Here is a 16,349-nt window from a genome sequence, read left to right as displayed (position 1 = left end):
ACAACCCCTTCTCTAAAAATAGCTTGCTCTTGGAAAGCATCGGCAATTGGAGTTACTGTTGGGGCATAGCGATTTCCAGACCAACGGTCACGTCTAGAGATAAGCAAGCACACTCGGATAAGCCGGTTACTCAAATGAGCCTCGCTCTTCTCGAGTAATTGCATTCTTGTCCAAGCGTGTTTGGGGGCGGCGGGGGTGAGTGGCTGGCAGTAGCAGGGGGGAGAGAGAGAGATCACAAATTGTACTCCAGGTTGCTAAGCTTTGCGCTTCATACCTCAGTTATAAACGCAGGGCTATATAGTGCTAATTCCATGGGAGAAAGATTCCAGCACAGTGTGTATTTGTAAAACCAAGGTTTATTGGTATATATTAAAGTTACTGTTAGAAACTGCTTACATGTTTTGGTATTCCAAGCCCTATAGTCAAGCATTATTACCTATGATTAACAGCTTGGGGAGCCCAAAACACATAAGTGGCAACTGCATACTATTTGTATGCATACCAATAAATGCTGGTGGATGCACACTGTACTGGAATTATTCTCATGTGTAATAACACTAGGCGAATTCTCTAGAAATGCTAATATGTATAGTTAGTGAAAAATATTAATATTACTACTATTAGTGTCACTAAAATATAAATATAACACTGTAAATACATGTACAGATGAGGAAAATTGTAACTTCACACTTTCTATAGTGTGTGATATTTTAAATGTCAGTTTAGGGATTGCTACATCATGGTATGAAATACTAAAATTAAACTTAGGCACATAAGCAAAAACCACTTCGGAAAAGGCAGACACAGATTTCAATGGAAACTTAGTCTGCAATACACATAGTTAACATGGATTTCTGATAAAGATATTCATTTGAAAATTATGTGAATCTGCATGTGGATTTTTCAACATGGATTCCGTGTTAAGGATTAGTCTTTTTTCTCATAGAAGTCAATGGAGCACAAAAATTCTGGAATCTGATGACAAAAATCTCAGTCTAAACAGGGTTGAACTTGCTTTCAAGTGTATTCAGTGACTCTACAGCACTAGTAACAATAATAACAGTATATGTCTATTCTAAACACAGTAAAATACTACAGAGGTACAATGTAAATAATATAATAATAATAATCTATTTGTATAGCGTCAGCTTATTCCACAGCGCTTTCAGGCATGGATAAATGCAAAACAATACAACAATTGCAACAATTACAGTATGAGGTACATTGGGTTAGACACAAATGGGTTGAGGGTGGTACAGGAGGTGCAGGGGTTGGGGAACACAGGCAATAGGAAATTTCATGTACAGATCATTTATTAGAAGCCAAACAGGGTGGGGCACCATAGGGAGGGGGTAAATGGAAATATATTAATAGCTTATATAATTAAGAATAAATAATTGCTAAATTATAATGCTTTTCATATACTCAGGCCTACACCAACAGGGTTATCTTGAAGATATTTTATATCTAGGAAAGGAGACGTGGAATTTATTTGAGTTTTTGAACATATTTCAATACATGTCTTAGAAAACTAAAGCCCGTCCAAAATAGAAGTAGTCAAGTTTATTTTAGGACAGTGATTCGTAGACAAATTAACTTATATCATTAACGAATGTTCAGAATTAGTGTTCAATACATGGGAGCTATCAGTTGCTATGATATTAAGCGCTTTCTTGACTTTGATGAACTTGATATCATCATGACCTATTTTTGTCTGTTTTAGAGATTGAAGAGGTTTTTAAAACACTGATACTTAATGATCAATTTTCATTGTCTTTGGTTGACCTCTACTGGAGCTGCAATGTTCCTAACAATAACTCTACATTGAAACACATTTGCATTATGAAAGGCTGTCTGCTTTGTATGTAGCATTAATATGTAAGGAGAGAATTTATTACTTTGGAACAAAATGCATCAAGAATATTATTTAGAAACTAAATATGTTCTAGCTAATATGCACTAAACGAAATTGGCAATGTGGGAGTTAGTCACATGCTATTCCCTTTGAGCTGTTATTGCTATTTGGTGCTCATTAATACAAGTGTATTATTTGTACTAGACTGATAACTACTGATAAATGCACAGTCCCTTACTAAACCTAATTAGCAACTGGAAGAATTGTCGGCACTGTGACAACAGCAAAAGTTCAGATGGAATGGGACATATGAATTAACCTGGCGGGGCTTAGCAACAGTAATAGTCCAATATAAAATAGCACAGAATAACACAGAATAGAATTAAATTGCAGCACTCGCCAACGTTAATGACACCGCACAGCAGGTGGGAAAACTTAGAACAGTTATTTCGAATACTAACACACTTCCTGTGTCTTTGTGAGGAAGCACGTTAGTACACTTTCTTGCAAGGCAAGAGGAAGCATAGGCAAATATACTGAGGAAGTATGATGGAATGATAATCAGAGATGCATGGAAAAAGATTACTGTCATGGAGGAATGAAATGGGAAGAAGTAAGGAACTGCCATTTTTTTCCAGATCTTGACATGTGAATAGTAGCTTCATTGGAGTTCCCGATCCTAAGAATATTATGACTAATAGACAGCAGGGGTAGTAGCTTGCAGTTTGTCATTTCAGTTTGACTCTCATCCGCTTTCCTTGGCTTTTCACTGAAAAGGGAAAACATTCTCTATATCCCATACTTAACAATAAGAACTAAAGATGCCCTGCAGAGTACCACTGCCTCTTGTTTCGAGTGAAAAGTGCAGGTCTTAGTGCATGGGCACCACTGATCACAACAAGGTTGCATATCTGGTTTTATTGCTTAGCATGAAAAAGTAATGTTTTATACTAATAGTGTTTTGGTTTTTTTTAGCTTTATGTGGTGGATATATTCATGGAAGAAGTGGAACAATTCTTTCTCCAGGTTTTCCTGATTTTTACCCAAATTCTTTAAATTGTACATGGACAATTGAAGTATCACATGGAAAAGGTATGTGATACGTTATATTGGCAGTTGTAAAAGCAATTGCATGACTCCGATAAAGAATCATGCACGGGTACAAATAATTAGAATAGGAACTGAGCATGATATGTACTTTCCAAGCGTCATGTGGCTGCGTTAGCAACTGCCGAGCATGCAGTAGCATTTCTCCTTCCTCAATCTGCCCTTAAGTGGTGGTACAGTTTATAGTGAGACCCGAATTATGAAAGCTGAGTAACCAAAATAGTAATTTAAAATTAAGCAATTTTGGAAAAATCCTCCCATTTAGTGTATATATCTCCTAAACTGACCTATGCATATTTATGGTTAGAGACTACAAACAAACCCTGTGTGTAGTTTGATCCTGCAGTTATGTGTTTCTCTCTTCCAACTGTTCCTACCTCTTGTTGACCTACAGACAGTAATAAAGTTGGCAGATTGAAGTAACACATGACTTAAAGGGGCTATTCAACTGTTAAAAATATTAAAAATGGCTAAAAATGGTATAAAGCAATAATACAAACAGTAGTCACCTCCGATAGTTGTCTCGAGGTTCTGATGTTTGCTTACAAATGGCTACTACAATTACTACATGACCATTGCAACTAATCATTTGTCACAGCAGTCATGTATCATACTCCTGGCATCATGGCTCCCATCATCTGAGTAGTTGGAGAGTTGGATCAGCTCCTTTAAAGATCAACCTACAGAGGGTTGGTTTGTGGTCTGTAACCATGAAAACACAGGTTGATACAAGAAGGGTAAACAGGATTTTTTTTTAATGAACAGTTTAATATTCATTGAAATGTTTCATGATAAAATGCAAAACACAGAAATTAAAAATAAGTCATATAGGAATTGATGCTTCTTGATCACCCTACTGTATTCTCATATATTCATAACTTTTATCTTACCTGTTCAGGTGTACAACTGATATTTCACACCTTTCACCTGGAAAGCTCTCATGACTATCTGTTAATAAGTGAGGATGGCAGTTTTACTCATCCCGTGGCAAGACTGACAGGTTCAGTCCTACCACACACTATAAAAGCTGGACTTTTTGGGAATTTTACAGCGCAGCTTCGTTTTATATCAGATTTTTCTATCTCATATGAAGGATTTAACATTACATTTTCAGGTAAGGACATTTTCTACAAGATCAGACTAAAAATGTATTAAAACCAGACGTTTAGTAGAAAACTGAAAATAGAGGAGGGAAAAGAAAAGTAATAAAGTTTATTGAGCAAGTTAATAATATTAAGTAATCTCAAGTTTCAAGCTTTAAAAAAAAAAACTTTTGGAGCATTTTATAAGGCAAGGTGTAGTAGATAGTCTGAAAAGAGCATCTTCATGTCCAAAAGTGCAAAGCAGCTGGAACTCATGTATTATAAATGACTATATATGAAGTAATCAGATTGATCAAAACCTGTAAAACTGATCTGTCTTGGCTTACACCTTAAAGTGCAACAACAAAAAAATCACATCCCAAAAAAATAATGTACACCCAAAATAAAATGAACACTCTTTATTCAAGAAATAAACACATGTACTGACTAAAAACACTTAAAAAGTCATGCAAGACATGTGGTTTAGGATACAATAAAGCAACTGGTCATTCCAGGCAATTTACAATGATAAGTTTAATCCTTAAGGTGCTTTTAGACATAACGATCATCATTCAAAAAGTTGTTCAAGCAAGTGAAAGTGAACGATAATAGTTTGGTCTAAACCTGAGCCAATCACGAACGAGAATCATTTGCTTTTCATTGGTCCTTGCTTTTATACAGGCATAAAAATCCTCGTTGGCTCGTTCACTCATCATTCGGGTTTAAACAGCAATCGTTCAGTCCCTGTATTCGCTTATATAGGGAATAAACAATTCTGAAAGATTCCCGTTTGAATGAGCCAATGATGCAGTCGCCTGTCTAAACAGGCTGCATGAGTGCGAACAAGTTAGCGGTGACGTCACTCACTCATTTAAGCGACAATAGGCTTGTCTAAAAGGTCCATAACAAGAGCAACATAGTAAAGCATACTAAACTGTGTATATACCAATGAGATACGGGAAGAAAATATTTTAAAAAGTACAAATGCTTAAGATAATCAGATTTAAAAAGTTCCTAATGGAATTGATGATATTGTATTGGAAAGTAGCAAAAATAATCCGAAATACCATGCATGTTCTAGAAAGAAATGTAGACAAATCCAGGCTGCAATAGTCACAACATATCTGCCAATAATAACAGCCCCAAGCCTAAGGCCCAATGTCCACCGCACGCACGGATTTTCAATGTGGATATTCTTGGCGGATGCACTGCGGATAATCTTAAAAATTATTTTTTAATGGCTTGCGGGTGTTCGCGAATTGTGTGTTTTCATCTCACATAAAGATGAATGGAGCCACATCCGCAATAAAATGGAGCATGCTGGGATTTTAGATCCACACGGGGCATCCGCAAAACACCTAAAATCAAATCTGCAGGGTTTAATTAAATTGTGGACACCCCATTGTTTCCCATGGGCGGCTAGAGCTGCGGATCTCCCACGCGGGAGATCCACGCGGATTTAATAAATACAATCTGCACGTGGACATTGCGCTTAATACTTATCATCACGTTAAAGCAGCTTCCTCTTTCACACCCTTCTGTTCCTCATATTTGTGGTGTCCATTTGTTATGGATTATTGTACTTAGGGAGGTTTTACTTGACTCTTATTTTTTTAATGGATGCACACTAGTAGTGGCTATGATAGTATTGTGGGAGTACATGTGTTTATTTCTTGAATAAAGGTTGTTCTTTTTATTTTGGGTGTGCATTATTTTTTTGGATGTGATTTCATCTTGTTGTATCATGATTATGTTTACATCCTTTTCTGCACCCATCTTTTCCTCATATTTGTGGTGTCCATCTGTTATTGATTATTACACCTAAAGATGAGGCACTTATAGCTGACATTTTTAGGCATCAAAACACAGTAGATAAGGAAGAATAACAAATTAAAAACATAGTATCTCATGAAAAAGGAAAGAAAATGTGAAATGTGAAACACCTGAACTAATTAGAAGAGGCGCCTACATGCTGGTGACCATATAAGGTTTGATATATCAGAGCTCTTTAAATTGTAAGGACCATGATAGATCGTTAAATATAATTATAATGAAAATAATTGGGTTATCCAATCCTGACCAGATGAGGACTGCTAATAACACTTTATACCTTATAATGAAGTATATTTTCCTTCTCTTAAATTTTACACGTTTCCTTTGTTTTCTTTTGATATTTATTGATCTGTGTGCACAATTACTGTTGTTTTTCCGTTTTTTCTCTTTTTTCTATTTTGTGTAGAATATGACCTGGAGCCTTGTGATGATCCAGGAGTGCCTGCATTTAGTAGAAGAATAGGCTTCCACTTTAGTGTTGGAGATACTCTAACATTTTCCTGTTTTCCTGGATATCGCTTGGAGGGTGCTAATAGACTCACCTGCTTGGGAGGTGGCCGAAGAGTGTGGAGTACACCTCTTCCAAGGTGTGTGGGTAGGTGGTCACATGCTTTCATTTCATTCATCAAATCTTTAACAAAGTAAATTATATATTTCTTCTCCTTCTTTGATGACTGTAGTATAGATTTTTTAAAAATCAAGATTTTTGAGGTCCAAAAACATTTTATACCAACTAAACCATTGGAATTTTTAGCGACATCATAAAATTGCAGTGTAGAACACATATAGGCTTCTATCTTTAAAACTTTATATTACAATGATACATAGCTGAGTGGAAGCAGCATGAAACTAGAGGCATAGAAAAGCTATTATGCAGGCATACAGATCAGGAGATTTATTTTATTAGTCACCTAAAAAGCAACTACTCACTTGCAATCAAGAACAGTAAGGCTGTGCATACAGGGTGAAAAGTATAAATTAACTTTTTTTCTCCGAAGGTCAGGGCTAAACAGCGACACACATGTCACACAACATGGAGATCACAGTAATGGCATGGTCATAACCCAATTACAAAAAATCCAACTCGGTTGGATTTTGATTGCAGGACACAATTGGCAAGCCACTTTTCCACCATTGACATCAATGTAAGTTGCTTGAAACTGCAACTTTCCTCCATTTTTTTTTATTAATAGCCAAATCGCATCTCTAAAACAGTCAAGTGACAACAAGTTGTAGACAAGCCAAGGTAAATTCTTTTGCCGCGCAACTTTTATGTGACTTGCTGTTGCCCGACATTTGCTGTTGCAAACCAGTCAAACCAAACTTTTCAAAAGGTCACTCATCACTAATAAGCATCCTTTCCTCAAGTGCCTGACAGCTTCTCTCCTTTATTTTATATCCATGCCTAAATATGTGAGTTTTGCTGAGCCCTCATGTCAGCATTATTAATGTGTAAATATAAGTATAGAGAGAAACCCCTTTTAATGTTTGCTTAGATCTTCTTTAGAACATTGTGGTAATGCTTTTCTCATTGTCTTATCCACCTTGCCTGTATTGCATCATTTTTGGGAGTTAAAGGGCTTATCCAGGCAACCAATATACTTAGCTGATACAGTTTGATCCAGCAGTACTGACACTGTCATTTTCGTGATTGTGAGTCTTCCTGCATCCTTCCAGTATTCGTGCCATCATTGCAAGAGACTGGCTGTATGGATGATTTCAATTACCAAGCCAACCCCCTTTGTTGTCTCTGGCTTCTAATGGCTACTAGCCAGTCTCCACAAAGAGAAACTGTTCACCTTCTGACCAAAGTCATAGGCGACTCACCCAGTCAGCCAGAAACCTACCGCATATTGACACGGTGCAAAAACCCAAATGCAGCCTATCTGCGCATGGTAATCTTTTTCTTCCAGGGAAGACTCTAGCTTTAAATTCCCAATCATGTTGCAAGGCTTGTTAGAGGGTCAGACATTGACATATAGGAAAACTGCTTTTTTATAATACAATCTACAATTTGCACACATATATAGATAATAAAGGATCCAGCATTCACAATTGAAATGGTCACAGCTCACCTTCTCCCTTTTCCTGCACAATGACCTCTGCACAGGTCACAGAATATGCCTAAAACAGTCTCCCATAGACGTTAATGAGCCCCATTCTGTCTAAGGTGTAAATAGCTGGTACACAGAATAAGAAGCATCAGACCATTATTAAACTTAGCGGGCAGAGTAAAAACTGCAAGATATTGAGATGTTTTTAAATAAACATTGTGATATGGACATTTAAAAAAGAAAATCTAAAATTTTTGAAAAAGTAAAACATAAAAACTTGATTTTAAAAAAGGTCATTTTCTGATAATGCATTCATTTAAGGAGAAAAGAAAGAATAATATGCTACTGCTTCCTAACCTCCAAAGTAGAGAAAAAGAAAATCAGTTACATTGTAGCTCGCTCCCTATATACTTATTTATGCTGCCAGTCATTGTGTCAAAACCAGAAAGCCTGCAGCAAAAACAAAGCTGACAGTTTTCAATTGTGATCTCTCCTGCAGGATAGACACAAAGGGCCCATGATAGATGACGTGTAAGTGACAGGCTTCTTTTTGTTAATTAACTGTGTATTATTAATGCAGGGTTATTGAATGACGCGCTGTTGCATTGCTAGAACATCAATACATAAGGCGGTGAAAGATGTGTGTGCTGTGTGAAAGAAAACTTTCACCAAACTATTGCAATTTAAATGTAGGTAGCGGCAGACAAATTACACTAGACAGGTGGAAACTGCAAAAAAGCTTACCAGAATGGTGCAGCAAGAATAGTGAATTGTAAGCAACCTTCTAGGCGTGTAGGACATGGCTGGAGTACTCCACACAAATACGGTACTTAGCAGCTAAAAATAAGCCACACTTTTAATAAACATCTCTCTTCTTAGTCACAACCCTTTTTCTAGTTTTAAAACTGTCGAGGAAGATGAAAAAAAAGAGTCCAGTAAATTTGGTGCTTGAGACCTCTGCTACTCTTTTGGGACAATTTTTGCCATAACTGTGGGTCATTCTGATTGGTAAATCTCTGTCTATTATGCACTGAATTCATAAGGCTTTCTTAAGCCATAGACTTTTTTTCTGGTGTCTTTTGGATGACAAAAAAAGATGGCAGGAAAGTTACAGGCATGTTTTGGATGATGCCTTTGTTTTTTTATTAGTGTTTTTTTGGTGCCGTGTTTCAGTCATTGCTTTCAGTAAGGCTAACTCCACACGGCTAAGCGTGACATGAGGCTGTGAATCCCGCCCCCATATCACGCCTCCTCGTCATGTGAATTCCTTGAGGATGTGAGCTGTCATCCGTGGTGGAGGTTTGTGGAGTTTCTCCCATTGTTTTCAATAGGAGATATAGCATTGCATGCACCTGGCACGTAGTACAATGCTGCCACCTGCCCCATTACATAAAATTATGATGCAAGAGCACACAGCAAGATAGAACAAGCTGCGATTAGTCTCCTGTATAACATTGCATCAAAAAAATGGGGCTCATACTTATGCAAGATTTGTGTGTTTGGCAATGCACAAATCTAGTACAATTTTGGTGCCCATTAGAGATGAGCGAACACCAAAATGTTCGGGTGTTCGTTATTCGTAACGAACTTCCCGTGATGCTCGAGGGTTCGTTTCGAACAACGAACCCCATTGAAGTCAATGGGCGACCGGAACATTTTTGTATTTCGCCGATGCTCGCTAAGGTTTTCATGTGTGAAAATCTGGGCAATTCAGGAAAGTGATGGGAATGACACAGTGACGGATAGGGCAGGCGAGGGGCTACATGGTGGGCTGCATCTCAAGTTCACAGGTCCCACTATTAAGCCACAATAGCGGCAACAGTGCCCCCCCCCCCCCCCCCCACTGTCAGCATAAAGATCGTCCTCCTCTGGCACAGCTGTAACAGCTGTAGCAGAGAAGAACGATGTTTGCCCATTGAATTCAATGGAACCGGCAATACAGCCGACTCCACTGAATGCAATGGGCTGCCGGCGATCGCAGGATGAATGGTCGGAAAGGGGTTAAATATATAACCCCTTTCCTGCAATTCATCCAGAAATGTGTTACACTAAAAATATATACCGGCGTATAAGGCGACCGGGCGTATAAGACGACCCCCCAACTGTCACCTTATACGCCGGTAATACAGTGGAGCAAAGAATAAAAAGCATTACTTACGTTTTTAGATGATCTGCGGCGCTCCTGCAGGCTGTCACTCCCTCCTGGTCCACGGCAGACAAGCTTTCTCCACGAAAGACTTTAAATCCCTGCCTCCAGAAGCACATGTGCCTTCAGCCAATCACAGCCAATGACAATGATGTCATTGAATGGCTGTGATTGGCTGTGTTTCTGGAGGCGGGGATTTCAAGGCTTGAAATCCCCGCCTCCAGAAACACAGCCAATCACAGCCATTCAATGACATCATTGTCATTGGCTGTGATTGGCTGAAGGCACATGTGCTTCTGGAGGCAGGGATTTAAAGTCTTTCGTGGAGAAAGCTTGTCTGCCGTGGACCAGGAGGGAGTGACAGCCTGCAGGAGCGCCGCAGATCATCTAAAAACGTAAGTAATGCTTTTTATTCTTTGCTCCACTGTATTACCGGCGTATAAGGTGACAGTTGGGGGGTCGTCTTATACGCCCGGTCGCCTTATACGCCGGTATATATTTTTAGTGTAACACATTTCTGGATGAATTGCAGGAAAGGGGTTATATATTTAACCCCTTTCCGACCATTCATCCTGCGATCGCCGGCAGCCCATTGCATTCAGTGGAGTCGGCTGTATTGCCGGTTCCATTGAATTCAATGGGCAAACATCGTTCTTCTCTGCTACAGCTGTTACAGCTGTGCCAGAGAAGAAGGATTTGTCTTCTATATGTTCTCAATGGGGTCAGCGCTGCTGCCGCTGGCCCCATTGAGCGCATATAGAATGCATCCATAGCGAGCAGCGGGAGGGGCAGACTTTCATATCAGGCGGACACCTTATCTCCCCAGCCACTCACAGCAGGGGGGTGGTATAGGGCTTAAACGTTGCAGGGGGAAGTTGTAATGCCTTCCCTGTCTTTATATTGGCCAAAAAAAAGCGCTAACGTCTCAGGGAAGAAAGTTTAATTTACCAGAACACCGCATGGTGTTCGTTACGAATAACGAACATCCCGAACACCCTAATATTCGCACGAATAGCAAGCTCGGACGAACGCGTTCGCTCATCTCTAGTGCCCATGTAAAGGCAGCCTAAAAGATACAAAATAATGTTGCAATCATCTCTTGTTTCTTTTATTTTTTTTCTCTTATTGAGGGCAATAACATTTTATACTACTGGCTAACACAGTCATTTTTGTGGAAAAAAATGTATTTGCACATGCATGTTTTTTTGGTTTTTTTTGTATAGAGGAGCCTATGGAAAAATACCTCTAAATACCCAAGAGCCAGAGCATGCTATGATTTAAAAACAAAACAAAACATGGACCCAAAATGGAAATGAAAAGGAAAGGAATCAAAAGGAAACTTTTCCAGTTTTTTTTTTTTTTTGCAAACCCATTGAAATCAATGTTCAAAAACCAGAAACGTTTATTTCAGTTTCTCTGCTTTAAAAATGAAAAAGAGGATGCTAAATCACTAATGGTAGTAAGAACAAGCTTTAAGAAATCTTGCCGATATTGCTCTGAAGAAATTCACTGCAGAGTTGACATATGGTGCAGATTTTAACCCTTTAAGGATGGGATTTAAGGCCACAACGATTTTTGGGGATTTTCATCTCCACTTTTTAAAAACCACAACTTTTTTACTTTTCTATTCACATAGCCACATCAGGTGTCAGGGATTGAACCTGGGACCTCCTGCACTCCAGTCAGTAGCTTTCGCTACTGAGCCATCCTAGCCTTTGGAAAGTTCCACTTTTCCCTTGTTCCTGATCCCAGTTTTCTAGTTTCTGTCTTCTGGTCCTGACCCCGCCTCTGTTCTTGATTGCACTTCCTATAAAATCCTGGCCCTGCCACTCCCTTAGTGCATGTATTTTGTGCACAGTGATCTGGCTCCTTTCTTCCTTTTCTGCTATAAGTGACTTGAAGACATCCCGGTAATGACTCCTGGCTTTTCTTCTGAAAACGCTACCCACCTTCTCTATCTGTACTGCGACCCGAGACTTCACAATAATGACTTCTGGCTATCCTGAGTACTCTCTAGTGAGCTGCATGGCTACTATAACCTAGCGATGAAACACTACAGAATAACAATGCCCAAAATGGAGTCCAAAGTGACCACCCTGTGAAAACAAGTGACAGAGCTCCAAGAATTCTGTGCCTCCTACCTGGAAAAGTTTTCTGGATTACAGACAATGGTACTGGATCAACAGAATGAGATAATTACATTACTGTTGGATTTTCATCATTCAAACTCAGATGTCTGCACACCACTGCCAGCAAAATTTGGTTGGGTTCATCATCACTATGGAGGTGCCCTCAACCAATGCCAAATCTATTTCCAGATGCAGCCCACCTTGTTTACTAGTGACAGGCAGAAGGTTTTCTTTATTCTCAGCTTCCTCACTGATGAGGCGCTTGCATGGGCCTCGCCATATGTAGAAACCAACAGCAATCTCCTCAATAGCCTCACTGCCTTCATGACCACAATGGATCAAATCTTTGAGGATCCAAATTGCTGTGCCATAGCCGAAGGTAGGCTACACAACCTATGACAAGGGCACTGCTCTGTTGCAAATTATACATCAGATATTCGTCACTGGGTGACTGATACCACATGGAACCAAGCTGCACAACTGAGCCCACTTTACCTGGGATTATCCAAGTGTGTAAAGGATGAACTTGCCAGAGTAGAGACCCCTAGTAACCTGGATGATTTTATTAAGCTATGCATCTGAATTGACCAGAGACTTTTTAAGTGGCTGAAGGAGAGACTGCTGGGTCTGGGCAACAACACCCCTTATTCCTTCAGTCAATTCATGTTGAGTCCCCAGCCAAGGTCGGAAACCACACCAGAGCGAATGCAGGTGGGTGTCTTCCGTAAACCCCTTTCCACCACTGAAAAAGACTGTCGCTGTGCTAAAAATTTATGCCTTAATTGTGGAAGCCTGGTCCCCAGAGGCTCAGGTCGCATTAGAGAATCTGAAGATGCTGTTCACTTTAGCACTGTTGCTGATCCACCCAAGACCAGAATTGCTATTTATTGTTGAGGTAGACACCTCTGAAACCGCAGTGAGAGCTATCCTGTCCAAATGAATAGAAGATAGGATGCAGCTACATCCTTGTGCATTTCTGTAATATATCCTATTAGCCACTGAAAAAAACTACAATGTCAGGAGAAGGGAGCTTTTGGCCATCAAAATCGCTTTCACTGAATGGAGATATTTCCTGAAAGGAGCCGATTATCCAGTAACAGTTCTTACTGACCATAAGAAATTCTCCATATAGCCAGGAGGTTATCGGCAAGACAAGCAAGATGGACCCCTTTTTTCTCCAGATTCAACTTTGTTCTGCCCTACTGACCGGGTTCCAGAAGTGGCAAAGTGGATACTTTGTCCAGGATTTTTTCAGAGCCTGAAGGGAGGTCAAACACAGACTGCACAATTCTGTCCCAAAAAATATTTGGGGTATTCTGCACTCAGAAAACCTACTAGCAAGGTTTAAAGAGGGATACAAAAATAATCCTTTCCTGAGTCATCCCTCTAAGGATGTGGACTCTAGCTGGGGTCGACTTAAGGTCCTTAGACTGGTCCATGACTCCAAGCTTGCCAGCGATTTGGGCATCACTGAAACTTTGGAGCTCTTGCTTTGTTCTTTCTGGTGTTCCGACTGCAGGAGGGATGTGAAGAGGTATGTCTTGCAAAGCATGTGTTAAGAACAAGATGCCATGAGCTCACCCTCTGGGTTTTCTACAGCCCCTTCTAGTTCTGTCCAGACCATGGGAACTACATTGTGGATCTGCCCTTTTCAAAGGGTATTACTACCATTCTTGTTGTTGCGGACCGATTTATGAAAATGGCCCACTTCATCCCCAACCAAGGAATTCCTACCGCTGAGCACACTGCAGAGTTGATGATCGGGGAGATTTTCAGACTACATGGAATTCCTGATGATGTGATCTCTGACAGTGGGGTTCAGGTCACATAAAAATTCTGGAAACACTTTTGTACAGCCCTGGGAACCACCATAAATCTTTCTTCTGCCTTTCATTCCCAGTCTAACGGCAAGACCGAGCGGACAAACCAGACCCTGGAGCAGTATCTCCGCTGCTTCATTTCTCATCTCTAGGATGACTGGGTGGACTATCTATCGATGGCGGAGTTTACCTACAATGATGCAAAACATATCTCAACTGCCCAGAGCACATTCTATGCCAATTATGGTACCCATCTTGTCTTTATTCCTGCCTTTTTGATCAACACTCCTGTCCCGACAGCCAATCACAGACTGATGGCGTTGTCCAGAGCACAAGGCAACTTGAAGGAAACATTACAGGAAGCCCAAGATGCTTACAAGAAAGCGTCAGACAGACATACTTGCTGCATGTCAACATATCCTCAAAATGACTTTAAAATTACAATAGTCTGCCATTTTTAATTTTCAAAGCAGCACAGGAATCAGGATTGTATGATAACCTAACAAATTTCCCTACCCCCTAAAATAGCCTAAAAGGTCTGCATTAAATCAATGATTGTATAAGACAAGATTCTATATTTCACTAAAAAGTCAAGGAAAAATATTTTATTATAGACTTAATTTTTTCCAGAAAAGTGGGTTTCCAAAACAATTATCTCAAATAAGACCTAACAGCAAGAAGAGGATGTAGCTATTGGTGCTTGCAGTTTATTTTCCATGCTGAATTTATTCCTCAGAAACTGCAGTAGTAGGACATAAATCTTACAGACTGAAGGTGGACGAACATTTAATCCCAATGGATTTCCAAGTACTGAGCCTTATCCACATTCTTAAATAGCTCTTTTTCTAATATGTGTTTTATTTACAATGTACAAGCAGTTCCGCACAGTACTCAGCTGCATATCAAAGAAGTTAGACAGTGAAATTTCAAATTTCTAGCTGTAATGGGTTAATAAAGCAATAATAACTGAGAGGTTGCAGGGGTTTGCTTGAAATCAGGATTATGATGCTGCATTGTGAGATATAAGTTTTTGTGAGTTATTCTCTGCTGGCATTTTTAGTAGGAAAAGCAAATTCTCTTTCAGATTAAGGGTCACTGCACACCACTGTATTGTGTATCTGCGCTCTACAGATCTGTAACGTGATGCTCCCACTCTGCAAAAGCTTTGTAAAGTATTGTGAAAATTCCTTCTTTATAGAAATATTGAAGCACCAGAGCTTGAACATTTTATATTTATCATAGAGCCACAACTAACTTTACAGGGCCACTCCGACGAAAACACATTTCTCCATCCCTGCACCCCTAGCCTGATTCATGGGATTGCTAGCACAGGATAGATGAAGAGAATTTAGGGAAAAAAAACCTAAAAATCAACATAATGTCTGATAAGTATCAGACAGGAAGCTGCACTGCCTGGAAATGATCCTAATAAACATAAGTCATGCCCAGTGTGTACTAGACAATCAGGTCCTAGGTGCAGTGATGGAAAAATGTGTTTTCAATGGAGTGGCCCTTTAAATACAACAAGTCTATCTGTTATTATGCACTTTGCCCAAATTACTGATGCAAAACAATTATTACACTCATTAAAATGTAAATCGCAGAAAAAAGTAAATATCAATTCAAAACTCACAGAGGGCTATGCTTTCTGATATACTGATTCAAAATACAAGGGTAGGTATAGACACCACATCCCTCAGCATACAGACAGGCAAATTGCTATAGGGAGCAGCATTGCACATGTGCAAAATACTGATGACTCATATACGTACCACATATGGGGGGCTGCACATAGATAAGGCATACAAATGGTGCCAGTCCCACTGGTACATGCAGTGCAACATGCAGGCTTACAGCGTATTAATAATACCACATACAATTCCCCCAGTGAGTTGACCACTGACACCCTGGACTCCCGAAGAATGCAAAGTCAGACTGCTTGTTGTAAAAATGAAAGATATTCATAAATATTACTTAACATTTTGGCCAAAATATGCAAGCTCACAAGCCACATCAAGGGTCCTCATTTCTTGTGAGCCCCTATACTATGCCTTATCTGTGTGCAAGTATAGTACTAAGCAGCCACTCCCCCCAATATATGTAGTTGTGTGAGTGGTTGTTCATTATTAGTATATTGCACCTGTGCAATCTGACCATCTGCATGCTGAGGGATAATGTGTCAGCGAGAACCCCTAAGTCGGCAGCTACTTTGAAGTTTCCTTTAAAGTTTCTCCCTGTGTGTTTATTTACAGGAGTCAGACCCCTACCAACTAGGAAGTGATTGCATAGATATGTCATCACTTTCTGTGATGGGAAAATACTT

General features: G+C 39.6%; 1 protein-coding gene across 1 annotated transcript in view; it reads left to right on the top strand.

Annotated features, from left to right (window-relative positions):
- Positions 1 to 16,349, top strand: part of CSMD1 (CUB and Sushi multiple domains 1) — a 1,401,348-nt gene that overhangs the window by 939,420 nt on the left and 445,579 nt on the right. The window contains exons 19-21 of the mRNA XM_066607269.1: positions 2,831 to 2,947; positions 3,861 to 4,076; positions 6,284 to 6,472. Of these exons, the coding sequence (XP_066463366.1) occupies positions 2,831 to 2,947; positions 3,861 to 4,076; positions 6,284 to 6,472 (522 nt within the window). The remainder of the gene's footprint in view (positions 1 to 2,830; positions 2,948 to 3,860; positions 4,077 to 6,283; positions 6,473 to 16,349) is intronic.

The sequence above is a fragment of the Eleutherodactylus coqui genome, chromosome 1 (genome assembly GCF_035609145.1).
Source record: "Eleutherodactylus coqui strain aEleCoq1 chromosome 1, aEleCoq1.hap1, whole genome shotgun sequence".
Classification (NCBI taxonomy): Eukaryota; Metazoa; Chordata; class Amphibia; order Anura; family Eleutherodactylidae; genus Eleutherodactylus; species Eleutherodactylus coqui.
Note: the sequence above shows the minus strand (reverse complement) of the source record. Positions and strands in the feature narration are given on the sequence as shown.